Raw genomic sequence first — 14,442 nt, 5'->3', positions numbered from 1 at the left:
TGTGTGTACTAGAAATGCCCAAAAAAAGTAATGGAAGAAAAACAGTAGTGAATTTGAAGGAGAAAATTTGTCCAAAAAAGTGTATACATTACTCACATTTTATATTGTTCAAAGCTTTGTTTGATTACTTCAACTTCAACTACTGGATTTCATTTGATAAAGACTTTAAAAGCATATTTGCATATACATTTGACCATGAATATAAATTCTCATATCCAAACAAATAAGAATCTTGACATTTCTTTGACCGCAATTTTGAACTAGCTAGGTTATGTCACTCACATATCACATATGCTTACACTGTTACACATGTCTAATGCCTTTGAAAACAATCTATCCTCAATGTTCTTAGAATATTTTTCAATAGATAATATTTGTGAAAGTTAAGTACAACAAATATCATTATCAGTGAGTATTGTACGAAGTATGCACTATGATTAATATCAAATGAATCAAAAGTTATCTGGAAGATAAAAAAAAGTGACACACAATTGATTCATAAAATGTGGAACGAAGGAATTCGAATTCATTATATATTGAGCTTTATACGCATCTGACTTGATTAGACGCGTGATGATATGAGAGAGGGAATCAAGATATTACTTTGCATTGATGTTGTAACTATGCTACATATTAACATATGAAATTGGTCCATTATGAACACATTGCCACATCGGTTTAACCTTGGCATGCCCTTTCAAGTGCCTAGTGGCTTGCTTATTGAATGCCCTATGAACCTATATGTAACTGGTTGCATAGTTACATTATGCAATGTAATCACTTAATTAAACTCTAACGAATTTCACTGCTACATAAAGATATTCCATCAATAATTAACTGGTTTCATTAACCTTTATTTATTTATTATTATTTTTTTTCAAAATTAGTAAAAGAGAGCATCACTCATTGAGCTTTTGTTGTTACTTTCTAGAGATTTGGCGTTCTAGTGTTTCTTTTCATTCTATATATATACTGTATTTTTGTTATATGCTTCAACCTATAATGTTGGCTTTTGTGTTGGGGTCTTGTGGATACCATATTAGGTGTTTTTAACATGCTTTAGGTATTACTTTTATTTTGATATCGAAAGATGGACTTAGATGTATTGAGTTTCTATGTTTTTAGCTTCAATTCTACTTCGTTCCAACAAAATGAGTTATCGAATTGTGAATTTGGATGGTGTTTAGACTAGATTTTCTTCGTTCACAATACAATATATAGAATGTGAGTCATGTGACACAAGAATACAAGATCAATTAATGTAGATGAACATGTGACAAATGACAATTATACAAATACAATTATTAGCAATTTTGCAGCATAAACACCTAATATAATTAAAAGAGTCCACTCATTGAATAATTTGTGGTGAAACTTAAAAAGTATACCCATTTTCAAGAAAATACCTTTGATTGAAATTACCCACTATAAAATTAATCATTTAACCTGCCATTTCATGAAATATCGGGCTAACCCTAATGCTAGTTAATTTGCATATCACGGATATATTGTGTGCGCATGAATGACAGGTCTGTACATTTATATTCTGTTACAGTGTTAAACTGTTATAAATTAGTCACATACTGTATGATTTTAACACATTACTTTTAGCTTAACATTCTCTGATATTTCAGACTATAATGTCTTGCTTAGCAGTGCCCACTGCATGCTCAGTCCTGCTACATTAGCTGATTGTATCATCAGATTATATGGGCTTCCACGCACTTCGAATTGTGTGATACCCTCAATTCTCAATCGAGTAGGGAGTATGTTACAAGTGATTCAAATTATTTGAACATGGTTTCCGAAGTAAAGATATTAAAGATTGGATCCTATTGAGACAATCGAGTTATTTGATGGTTTAGTTTTCTAATGTTTTTATATGCATGGTCGAGATTATATGAAGTAAAAATGCACACACATTAAATTATACTGAGTATATAATTTTGAATTAACAGTCATGGTTTTTTTATTATATATCTGTCAAATGACCAAATCAATCAAAAGATTAATCTTATGAATAGTGCATTAAAATTCTATGATTAATTTTAATACACTGTTATTAGTATAACTTGATTGCCTAAGTTACTTTATCTGACGTATTTTGAGTAAATTTATGTTGAAGGTATTTAACTCTGACCCACTGAATTTCCTTGGATGCACAAAAGTTTACATACTTAGTTCATAATATATGATATGATGAAATAAATCGACAAGCAATGTTTATTATGTTTTGCTGCTCTGAAAAATAAGCATGCCATGGAGGCGTCCACACCATAGTTAAGTTGCTCGCAAATCTATTGAAAAAAAAACATGTTGGTGTGTATCACGCTAAAGTTGATCATGATGAGCAACCAACACATCTATCATACATGCTAGGACATATAAATAAAGGGTAACAAGCAACTTATAACAGTTATAAGCCTTTGATATATAATTTGATCAATAGGCTATGATGATGGATTGAAGGTGTGCTGACTAATAGTCCACTCGGATATTTACTTAATTGAGTATTGATAAGATGTTACAATTATGCCTCTCAAGCTATCCAAATAAAGCTCCATTACCCAGGCCACTATAAAACTAGACTATTTTCTCTTCGCCTTATTTAAAGTGTTTTGAGATTATTTTTTTATTTTAGGTTTGGTGTGCTCTGGATCTTTCTAGTTTGATTTTAGTAGTTATATGAAATATATCTTTATAATTTGATCTCTAATCTACTCTTATATTTACAAGAATATGTCATATATATACGAAATATTATAATAAGTTGAAGAAGAACAAAGCTTAAATTGGTGTACCTGAATCGTATGCCCTAAGCCAATATATATTAACGTGACCATTACTAATCATTTATCACAAGAAGGTGATTGACAATCATCCCAACCCCAAATGTGACTTGAGTAGTCTTAAACATAATGACTAATCACTCAAATAAGACCTAAAATGAAATACATACACCAAGTCGATCGTTTGCCACAGTTTACCTTGTTCAAACAACTTTTTAAGAACAAAAGTTTTGGTTCTAGATATAGTGTGAAACATAATTGTTCTAATAATGATTGAGATCAAAGATAAACTTTTGCTTTAGAGCAAACAACATGAAGAAACATTTGACTTAAAGATGATGATGAAGTTACTAAAAATGTGGGTCGCCAATTTTCGAAATCTTTATTGTTGTAATCTATTCGTTAACACTTTTTGCTTGTTCTGATCACTCGTTACTTATGCATTGATTGGTGGTCAGCTCGATTAGCATACCTGTGTTTACAATTGATGGTGGCAGCATTATTATTTATTGTGAGTATGTATGGATAATAAAAAGTCAATTTTTAAGGCTATGAACACACCATCATGTTTACCCTTTTTCTATGGGCTTCATTCCATGTTTCATGTTTGTGCTCTTAATTTTAATCAAATGCTTGTCCTCAGTCTTATATTACATGTGAACTTAACAATTTGCAAAAATTTTAGTACATTTTTTTCTTAAAATAAAAAAAAAAAAACAGGAAAATAAATTGTTAGTCAAGTTTATATTGAAATTCCACTAAAATAAATATCAAAATAGGCGTACTCTTTTAAATTTTTCTGCCTACAGGGTTACTAAGGTCCCTCTTGGCTGGGTGACTCCTGTGCATTGGTTGGCTGGGAAAGCTCGATGGCGTGGGCTTTTATTTTGGTCATTTTGAGTAGTTGTTGTTCTCGTTATTAGTCACTCTTGTCAAAAAAAAATAAAAAATAAAAAAAGGCAGAATCCAAGAAAAAGAAAAAAATATGAAATGAATAATTTTCGTAAAAAAAATGATTGATAATTAATACTATATTTTGTTTTCCACAAAATTCATATCAGTGGGCGTTTGGTCTAGTGGTATGATTCTTGCTTTGGGTGCAAGAGGTCCCGAGTTCGATTCTCGGAACGCCCCCATTTTTTAGTTCTACTTTAATATTTTGGCTCCTTCCATTTGGACTTTGGAGGTGGATCTGTTATACTGATATGGGCCTGACTTTTTGCACATTCAGAGACCAGGCCTTCTGTGACCCAGTTCTAAGATCCTATTACTGGCCCATTTATTTTCGGCCAATCAAAAGCTTCTAGCCCAACAGCTATGTGATCAAAGTTGGTGGCAAATTTGCATATTCTTCTGTTCTGTTGTTGTACTGCTTACAATTTGCATACTTCTAGGCTTCTAGCCCAACAGCTTGTATAATCAAAACTAATCAAAGTTGATTACATAAATTCTTTTGTTCTATAAGGAGGAGGAGGGCTAAGGAACATGCATTTGATACATGAAGTACAATTCTTAGGAATATTGGCTTTATTTTCTAAAATGATTAGTCTTTACAAAAACAACACCAATCTTGTATAGAGGGATACAAATACGATAAATGAAAAATGAATTCATTATAAACTTAATTTCTCTTGCTATGAAACATGGTTTAATTAAAGACCACTATCTTCTATCCATATGATTATAGGAAAATGATTTTGGCACACTCATTATGAAAGTACAAGTTTATATACTTTACTCACAAAAAGGTGTGGCAGAATCAATTTTTGGGGTGCCAAAATCAATTTCTCTAATGATGCTTGTACATGTGGATTACCATTCATCATATCTATAGAGAATAAAATTGTGCAACAGGTCATCTGAAAATCGCGAAATATGTTTGTAATAACTTTACTTTTGTTATTGTTCTTTTTTACGATACATTAAAAATTCCCTTCATGAAGAAGTTTTTTTAATATTTATTTTTTTACCACCTTTTGTTTTTAGAAAAAAACACATATACATGAACTTTAATATGTTAGGCTTCATTTTCTCTCCCTCCTAGCCAAGGGCGGAGCCAAGGAGGGGCTGGGGTGGGCCATGGCCTTCCCTTGGCTCAAGGTAAAATTTAAATTTTTCTTATACTTGTTATAAGTTTTAGTGTAGAGGAGTTGGTTTTTGCCCTGTGATAGTGGACAAGATGTCAAGAGTTTAATTCTTGTATTTATTTTTTTATAGTAAATGTAATCAACAAACTCAATAATAGTTGCGAAATTACACATACATAGATATGATCTTGGTCCCCCTCACTTAAAAATTCTAGTTCCGCCACTGCTCCTAGCTATATACACTATGGAGTATGTGTTCAAGTCTATTAATGTATATCTCTAAGTTTTATAAGTCTAAAGCGCTCCTACTCTTCTATCCAATTGCTTTAGATTTCATTGGAATCTCTAATGACTAACCAACTGCATTTGACTCGTAGATGCCTCACTAACCCTTTAAATGTTATCACCATCCAACCTTCAATTAGAAATTTTGGTTGGATTTATTTTGCAGTTATATGATGATATTCTAAGATTAACTTTTATATTCAATGTTGAATATATAAATTGACCCTCACTCTATTTATTGAGTACTCAATTACTCGTATGTCAGTACATATTCAAATGTGAATTTATAACCTCTCTCAAATCCTCGATAAAACCTTTCCAAAAAATTTAAAAAGTTTGAAGGGAATAGCCAAAAGGAGAATAAGTTAATCAAGTTAAACTTAATTTTGCTATAGTATAATGGACCACTTCAATGGCTTTTCAACCGTAAAAATCAATCACATGATTTAAAAATAGGATTTTTTGTGAAAAACTACCTTATATACATCAAATTTTGTGAAAAACTACCTTATAAAAAAATTGTTGTAAGAAACTAACTTATAGAAACTAAATGTTGTAAGTTGCTACCATGTGCTTAATTTAACAATGAAAGAGAAGGGAAACTAGGGGTTATGAAGGGGGCTATGGAGAAATTGGGTGGAAAAAGGAGAAAAAATAATTGAAAATGGGGCATTTAACATCTCTTATTCAATGCAATAATCCGGCGAAAATGTAGCTTCTTACAACATTAAGCATTTTATAAAGTGGATTTTATACAACATAAAATGTTTATAAGGTTGTGTTTTACAATATTTTTTTAATAAGGTAGTTTTTCACAAAAACTGAAATACATAAAGTAGTTTTTCACAAAAAGTCCTTAAAAATAACATAGTGTGAATCTTGCTTTGGAAAGGCCTTGGACTTCTGTTGACTAGTGTAGTGAGTGTGGTTACCAAGTTCTACAAAATTCAGTAAAAAAATTTCATCTTACTGCAATTATTACTTCATTCTTGACCGTCTGATAGAAGAATTTACGTGTGCTAAAGCGACTTCTAAACCACGATCAAACCAACAAACCCTCACATAAACCTGATTAAAGAAAAGATGATAAAAAAGGAAATTAAAGCTAAAGAAAGAAGAAACAGGTAAAAGATTCAAGAACCCAAAAGCAATTAATCAAAAGAACAAACCAGAAATAAACATTAGTGAAGTGGAAAACTAGCTTTAATTCTTCATCATTCTTTTTTTACAAAATCCCCCTTTGTATTTTCCCGGCAAACTATCTCATTCCCTTCTTTCAATGGCTAACATCTTCGTCTTCTTCTTCATCTTCGTCCTTTCTCTCTCCTCCCAAACAATTTACGCCGCAAAATTCCGACTAGTAAACAAGTGCAGACACACAGTATGGCCGGGCTTACTCTCCGGTGCAAATTCCCCTCCTCTTCCGACCACCGGGTTCTCTCTCTCCGCCGGAAAATCCCGCACTTTCCATTTCCCAAGATCCTGGTCGGGCCGACTTTGGGCCCGAACCCTCTGCTCCGGCGACCCCTCTGCCGGAAAACTGGTCTGCCTTACCGGAGACTGCGCCTCCGGTAAACTCGAATGCTCCGGCGCCGGCGCAATCCCTCCGGCAACCTTAGCTGAGTTCACCCTCAACGGCGCTGGTGGGCTTGACTTCTATGACGTCAGCCTCGTCGACGGTTACAATCTTCCTATCCTCGTCGTGCCACGTGGAGGCCGCGGCGGCGACTGTAGCCCCACCGGATGTCTCGTCGATATTAACCGCGCGTGTCCTAGAGAGCTTAGTGTTGCGGCGGCGCGTGGGAATGGGAGTGTGAAAGTGAGGTCGAAAACTGCCGTCGCATGTAAGAGCGCGTGTGAGGCGTTTGGGGACCCACGGTATTGTTGTAGTGAAAGTTATAATACGCCTGACACGTGTCCGCCGTCGGTGTACTCGGTGTTTTTCAAGGAGGCTTGCCCACGCGCGTATAGCTACGCGTATGATGATAAGACGAGTACTTTCACTTGCGGAAATGCTGATTATATTATCGTCTTTTGCCCGCCTCCTTACACAAGGTAATTAGGTTTTCTTTTCTTGCTTTTGCTTTTGAAATTCTTGTTGTTCATGTATTATTGGTTTAGCTTAGGTGTTAAGCTTTTTACTTTATCTGATCTTAAGTCGTCAACAAAACTTTAACCAACTAAATAAGTTACTCCGTGTAGTTGACTAGGTGACACTTGCGAATTGCGATTGGTTCGTTCAGTTGGTTTGATGTGTGTTATTAAAAAAAATCAGGGGTAATGAATTATTAAGTTGATGTGAGCTGCTTGTAATTGATTTAAATTGATGACAATAATAATGGACAAAAATATATTAATAATTGAAAATGTGCTAATAATTCATGTGGTTGCTTGTTGGGTCAGTTTAGGATAGTTAGTAAGTTATGTGGCAGTCCACTTGGGTTTGCTTAACCAGATTTGTGAGTTGGCATATCAATGTGGACTTTAGTACGAAGTATGATGTGGCTTATATGTCTAGTGCTTCCTACAGGGCCCTAGAATGCAATCTGCCTATAAGTACATAACCTTTCCAACGAGAATCAAACCCTTGTTGCCTGGACAACAACATAGACGTCTTGTTGAGTCGTGGGTGATAATATAGGGCTAGTCCCAAGTCAAGTGGATCCTTGGTGTTAACCGGAGTTAGGACATGTAACTTGTATTACGAAGAAGTAAGTTGGTGTAAATGGCGGCAAGGTAATAACATTAACATGTTAAGAGGAGAGAATGTTCGAAAATGAACTTCTAACAAGGTTTAGATGCTTTTAGTGAAGCCCCCATTTGTTATTATAACTTGTAACCTTATGATGGATGAGCTTTTGGTTCATTAACGAGATACAGATAAGAATATTGAGTCGGTAAACTAAAGGAGGAAAAGTAGTAGAGCCCTAAATGAAGCTATTGCTAGCCTAACGGATTGTGGCTGAATGGCAAAAGATTGTTATTGAATAGTTGAAAGTAAGTCGGTGAGAGCTGCATGACTGCCAATGTCAAATGGAGCCTGTACTAATGAAAGAACAATCAATTAATCAATCAATCAAAGCCTTAATCCCATTGTACTAATGAAAGAACCTTGCTGAAATATTATTTTGATCATTAGTTCTGGGCACTAAGCCCTTCCATTGAGGATCTGGTCTCTCTTACTTTATCTCGTTAGTTAATATATGCAAGTTTTTGTCACTGCCTTCTTAAGGCAAACTTTTATTGAAGCTGAATTCTTAGTGCTCTGTAATTGTTCCTATTGGTTTAACCTGAGATAATTCACCACTTTTAATAGTCTTCATAAAATTCCTACCTTAAGTGATAGTATTGCTCTTATGCTTAGCAGGTTATTCAAATTTCTAGAAAAATGGTCTTATTCTTTTTTATCAGATGAGAGGGATGCAATAGAGTACTACTATTGCACTATTGCTCCTAAAAAGCTCTAAAGTAGTCTCTCCAACATACTTTAGGATATAGGTATTAAGGTATTAAACTGGATGCTAAAACTAACAGCTTCTGAAAGGGATGCAGATGAACATATTTGATCTTACAGCAGAAAGAACAGAATCAATCTCACCTAAGAGACCTTAAAAAATAAAATTTATGCATTGTTTGCTTTTACTGAGGCTTTGATAAAAACATTCAAAGCCCTTTCTTTATCTTGACACTTCCAAACTGTCAAGGATAGTATTTTCCTAACCCCTGCTATATGCATCTCCTGTTGAAACACACGAGGAGAAGGTGTAGTTGAAATTAATATGATAACAATCCTTCATGCATTAGAGCAAAGGAAGCTGATTTCAATTTCAAACATATGAAAGTATCCTTTGATTGCTCATCTTTTAGAATTCTATGACCCCTAGAAACGAGTTAAGTATAAAGATGGGGATTATCTTTTTACTTTTTGTCACCTTTTGGGACCTCACTTTTATTTTTTCACCTTTTGGGACCTCAAGTGACTTTTCCGGCAAAATATCAATTGTGGGTGAGTTAAAAAGATAGTCCCCTATAAAGTGAACCTAAAATGATAGTCCCCCGTATAGAAAAAAGATAGTCCCCTATATAGAAAAAAGATAGTCCCCTAAAAGTGAGGCTAAGAATACCACAAATATTATAGAATAATAGATCTATCAATATTGTAAAAACTAAGGCTAAAATTAAATACTCAAATTTATTTAGAGTATTAATTTATACGTGCACAAAATAATTTCCTCCAAATAATAATAATAATAATAATAAAACAGAAAACTCAAAATTGTTTAAAAATCTCTCACATGCACCATGTTTAGAGCGTTAATATTTTTTTAGAGCGGTAATTAGCCAGAAATGACTAATTGAAAGCCTTGCTCACCAAGTTTATTATGCATGTATGTACCATTCAATATGGTAATTATCTTTCTATCCCTTATTACAAGAGTGATATGCAGTGGATGTGAAGAGGTTCTAAAAAATTAATTGGGTTGATTTTTTAAAAATAAATTTATAAACGTTTAACCAAAAATAAAATTTGCTTTATAAATATTTTTTTTCATACTAGCTTGGGTTAAAAATTAATTTATAAACGTATTTCATTTTTATTAAATTTAAATTTGATAGGATTTAAGTTGGAGAAATGGGGATTTTGAGCATTCTCGTTAAAACCGACTCTTAAATTATATAATAGATTCGATACAACAACGATACTTAATTATCTTTTCAATTACCAAGCAAATATAACTCCGGCCCCATATTTCTTGGTAATTTTATTTTTAATAAATAAATACGGTACACAAAAAATAAAAAAAATAAAAAAAATAAAAATCCTTCAGTATTTGGATAAATAACAGTTTAAAAAATTGTACTTAAATTTCCTTCAGTTATTTTTTAGGAGATAAGAATTTGAAGGACCTATCTTTTTGGAATTGACATTTATTTAATGAAGGGACTGTTTTTTTTACATGAAATTCAATGAAGGGACTAAGTTTTTGCTCCGGTGAGTTAAACAAGGGTTAGTTTGCCGGATTGTTAACTAGAGGTCCCAAAAGGTGGAAAAAAAAGACTGAGGTCCCAAATGGTGAAAAAACTAAAAACTTAGTCCCCATTGTTATGCTTAACTAGCGATGGCAATATCTTCCCTGAGTCATCAGCCATAAAGTAATGCTGAATATTCTCTACAAAATTAATCTAATTTTTAATAGCTGGTATGGGCAGAAACAGGATGGGAAGTAATAGGTCATTTCTTCAAGTAGAAAGAGGGCTCATCATACTTATAGATATATCTGCTACAATCCACTCTAATTCTTATGATTGGTATACAGATTATATGCCCAAGGTCAAGCAATCAGTGGAAATTTCCTGTCTTGATCAGGGGATTTTAATGTGTACATTGACAGCTTGGTCATATTACCATGGAGCTTTAACACTTGACAATCTTTCTGAATCTCCTTTCTAATTCCAACTGTGAAAAATATCATGGGACGGAGGGAGTAATATTCAAAGATATGATAGGCTGATATCTGTAAATTTTGTGTTCGAATTATGACTTGTGAAAAGGCTTTAGCTTGTAGTATGTGTAGATGTGCGGCTTGTCCTTTTTCTAGTGAAACTTTTAAACTGGAGTACTTTTCTCTAATACTATTTACTTATTTCATCTTGCATTCACTTCAAATAGTTTCCCCTGGTCTGCATACTGTACGTGTCATCTAATCTGGATATTCATCGGTTAAATTCTGGATTTAATTTGGCACTATACTGCTCAGAGAATGCTGAAGTTTAATGTGTGAAGTGGTTGATTAGCCTTTTAATTAATTGATCCACCTTTGAGACCTTAGGAATGTGACTTTTTTATACAACTTAATGAATCTGGTGACCACTTTGATCTTCCCTATTGTCACTCTTAAATTATCTTTGTTTGTTCGGGAAACAGTTCATCTTAGCCAACTCTAATATGTTACAAATGATTTTTCCCCCTTCATATTCCACTAAATTTACTTCTGCCTTTTCAATCTTCTTACTGTATGATGCACATACCAATTCATCTAGATTGTTACACTGCAGTTAGGGTAGTTCATTAGTTAAACTATGCACAGCTGTGGAAATTTTTTAACTAATTGTGATTGCATGCTAACTGTACTTCCCCCCCCAACGAAGTATATCTGTGAAGCTCTGATGCATTTTGTAATGGCTGCTTCTCACAATAAAACTGTGACTAATTTTTGTAGCTTGAAATTGCTGGGTAAACGAAGAGTAATGGCAGGTGAACTACCATTGGTGAACAAAACAATGATGTACTTGCATTCAAGAGGCAGCAAAGTATCCTCAGGTCTGACTATTCCTCTACTTATTGTTGGTACCTTGATAGTAGTTTTACGTTTTGTTTTCTGGGATCTCATTCTTGTTTACTAACATTGATGGGATTTTTCCAGGCCGGTAGTGAAGAGAAGTGGGCGTCTTCGACCCCATTATTTTACCCATTTCCTTTCACCTTTTACCATCTTCCTTCAAAGCCCTCTTCTCCGAAATCCTGGCTCAAACATGCTGGGAAAAGACGAACAATTCAATGTCATGTATAATCTGAAATATTGCTCAAATCAAACTGTATATATCATTTTTCCCCCTTGCCATAAGCGGCTCATTTAAGGAGCATATTTTAGTTTTTGACAGAATGTAATTCTATGTTGTACTCAACAATGTCAGCAAAGATATCCATTCCTCGAAGAACTTTTACTGTTGGGGTTCATCCCCAGCTGATCTTAAATGCTGTCAAAGCTTGTGTTTGTACTACACAAATCTTATTACAAGTTGAATTTTGTGGCCAGATAACTTGATGCTTTACTTCCAGATAAACTATTTGGTTATGACTTAAAGTCGAATAATTGAGCTGTGATTTGTAGCTAGTTGTATGCTTAGAACATGTTCTCATCTGGTTGATTTGCTATGAGCCAGTGATTGCGGCTTCCATTTATATGGACTATTAAGTACACTCCTGATATTCAATCGAAACAGCCCCTTCTTTCTACTTAGAGCAAAAAAATATATATTCATGGTAGCATTGGAACAGTTAAAATGAAAATTTAACTCTGTTTTTCTCAGTCTATAGCCGGCCTGGCCCAAATTGAGTGGGAGTGAAGCCAATGGCCCAAATGTAACCTGTAAGAGTTGTAACCAAAGCCATTAGGGGTAGTTTAACAAGGTAAATAGGAAAGAATACTAGTAGATAAAGAACATATGGCCCCAATATGGAGAAGAAGCAAGAATAAAGTGGCCCCAAATGTAGAAAGAAGGATAATGAGACCCTACTTTGAGGAAAAGATGCCCATAAAATAACATGATTTAATGCGCAAAAGGCTGGTCTTTAAGATTTACCAAAAGCAATACTGCTATTTCAACAAAGTGGGTCTCAAAAAAAAAAAAAAAAAAAAAATCTACAGCTTCCTCCAAGACAATTTTTTTCTTTATTTGTTTAATGGTTAACAAATTACTTGAAATTGAAAACAAATGGAGGAAAATGAAATTGAGATCCCTAATTTAAAACCTATGGAGTACTCTGTACAGCTACTTACTCTGTATAGGCGTATAGCTACTTCGTCTGTCTTAATTTATTTGCTCTAAATCCAAATAATGGTAGTTAAAGCAAGAGAGAAAAAGGTTAACTATATAAGTTATGGAGTGGAAAATTTACATTACGAATTTATGATGCTCTAAGATTGTAGAAAGAAATTCATTTATAGGGGCATGATACTAACAAAAATTTAATTCATAACCTGTAACTTTTATTGATACAACTAGCAATGGATATATGCAAATGCAACATAGACATCAAGAAAGTTAAAAATATATACATGACGTCAAAACGAAAGTTATTCCTTAACTATTGCATTTCATTATTGGTTCTAGTGGTGTGTTCTTTAACCATAATGCGTGAACAATCAAGAACTAACTAAATCCAACATGTATGCATGTTCACGTGGGGAAGGAATAAGGATCTCCTAAAGTTAATTTTTCTTTCCTCCTTTTTTTTTGTTATGCAATTGATAGAGAGAGTCCACTTCACAAGATCTAAGGAGGTTTCATCCCAAAATCATATGGCAATATGAAGAGTAGCCCCTTAGCCTTATTAAGTGTTTAACTCTCTCTTCTTATAATAATGTGGGACACGTACATGTGGTATTTGTTAGGATATGCTGTCAATCACAATTTTTTGTATGCGGCTTGCTGTACCATGCGGCATGCTTAAAAAAATAACGGACCCCCATTTCTAACCTCGTTTTCCATTATCGTAAAGCCAAAAATAACGGACCCCCATTTAAAGCCATTTTTTTCCCACTTCTCACTCCGCATTGTATTCCCCTACTCATGCTTTTCTCTCTCCTACCTTCTATGAGGATGATTACTCTGACAAATTAGGGTGAAGAGAGAATAAAATAGCTTGTTTATTATTCATCAATAGGTAGAGTATTTATACAAAACCTAAACTCATAAGATAAAAAACAATATTCCTAAAAGATATACTACCATAATCATAAATCCTAAAGATATATTCTCTAAAATAATTTCTTAACATAAATAAATCTAAATATATTATCTCTTAATGATATCTACGGAAAATATATCACACATATATTTTCCGATATCTTATATCTCTAACATACTCTCTCCTACCTTTCATGAAAATGATTTGTACAACATACAAACAAATTCGTGCAAGAAATTTACACAAAGAGCAAGTAATTTGAAAACCCCCAAATCGATTTTTGGGGTTTTTACGTATGATTTTTGGCAAAATTCTCAAGCAATTCCGCAACAAAAGCATATAAACGAGGTTGTTGATTTGGTGTAGTTGGGGTTGTTCGTCGTCATCGTCGTCGTCTTCTTCGGCGCTATTGAAGTAGCTTCGAAGGAGATCTATTAAAGAAGAAGATGAAGAAAAGGGGTTACTTATAATAAATAATAATAAATCAAAATTAGAGATTACTTATAATATGGGTTACTTGTTTTTGTCTTATGTTCTGAGTATTAGGGGTTACTTATAATATGGGTTACTTGAAATTAGGGGTCACTACTTAGAATTAGGGGTCACTGTTTAAAATTATGGGTTACTTGAAATTAGGGGTTATTTATAATATGAATTACTTGAAATTAGGGGTTAATTAAAATTGTGCGTGAGTGTCAGACTCCGTTATACACGTCCGTCATATATTTGCTGAGTTAGCATCAGGCCGCACAATATGACTTGTTTCACCAAAAAGTTGTTGAAGATAGGTTCCTGTACGTTACAGGTT

At 33.7% G+C, this 14,442-nt stretch overlaps 1 protein-coding gene and 1 non-coding gene across 3 annotated transcripts; both read left to right on the top strand.

The window, feature by feature from the left end:
• Nucleotides 1–3,851: 3,851 nt before the first annotated feature.
• On the top strand, nt 3,852–3,923 carry TRNAP-UGG. The gene has a single exon. It is a non-coding gene; the product is annotated as a tRNA-Pro (tRNA).
• A 2,083-nt stretch (nt 3,924–6,006) lies between these two features.
• On the top strand, nt 6,007–11,983 carry LOC110718554 (thaumatin-like protein 1b). 2 transcript variants are annotated; one of them, XM_021897404.1, is made up of 3 exons: nt 6,013–7,216; nt 11,383–11,483; nt 11,587–11,983. In XM_021897404.1, exons 1-3 carry the CDS (start codon nt 6,441–6,443, stop codon nt 11,592–11,594), a joined length of 885 nt encoding a protein of 294 aa, XP_021753096.1. In that variant the 5' UTR covers nt 6,013–6,440; the 3' UTR covers nt 11,595–11,983. The 2 variants fall into 2 exon arrangements, with proteins under 2 accessions (XP_021753095.1, XP_021753096.1); XM_021897403.1 differs by having other exon boundaries at nt 6,007–7,216; nt 11,383–11,983.
• The last annotated feature ends 2,459 nt before the right edge of the window (nt 11,984–14,442 follow it).

The sequence above is a fragment of the Chenopodium quinoa genome, unplaced genomic scaffold (genome assembly GCF_001683475.1).
Source record: "Chenopodium quinoa cultivar QQ74 unplaced genomic scaffold, ASM168347v1, whole genome shotgun sequence".
Classification (NCBI taxonomy): domain Eukaryota; kingdom Viridiplantae; phylum Streptophyta; class Magnoliopsida; order Caryophyllales; family Amaranthaceae; genus Chenopodium; species Chenopodium quinoa.
Note: the sequence above shows the minus strand (reverse complement) of the source record. Positions and strands in the feature narration are given on the sequence as shown.

Coding starts and splice junctions, on each gene's coding strand:
- LOC110718554 (XM_021897403.1), top strand. CDS start 6,441: ATGGCTAACATCTTCGTCTTCTTCTTCATCTTCGTCCTTTCTCTCTCC. Junction 7,217..11,382: donor TGCCCGCCTCCTTACACAAG/GTAATTAGGTTT, acceptor TAATTTTTGTAG/CTTGAAATTGCTGGGTAAAC.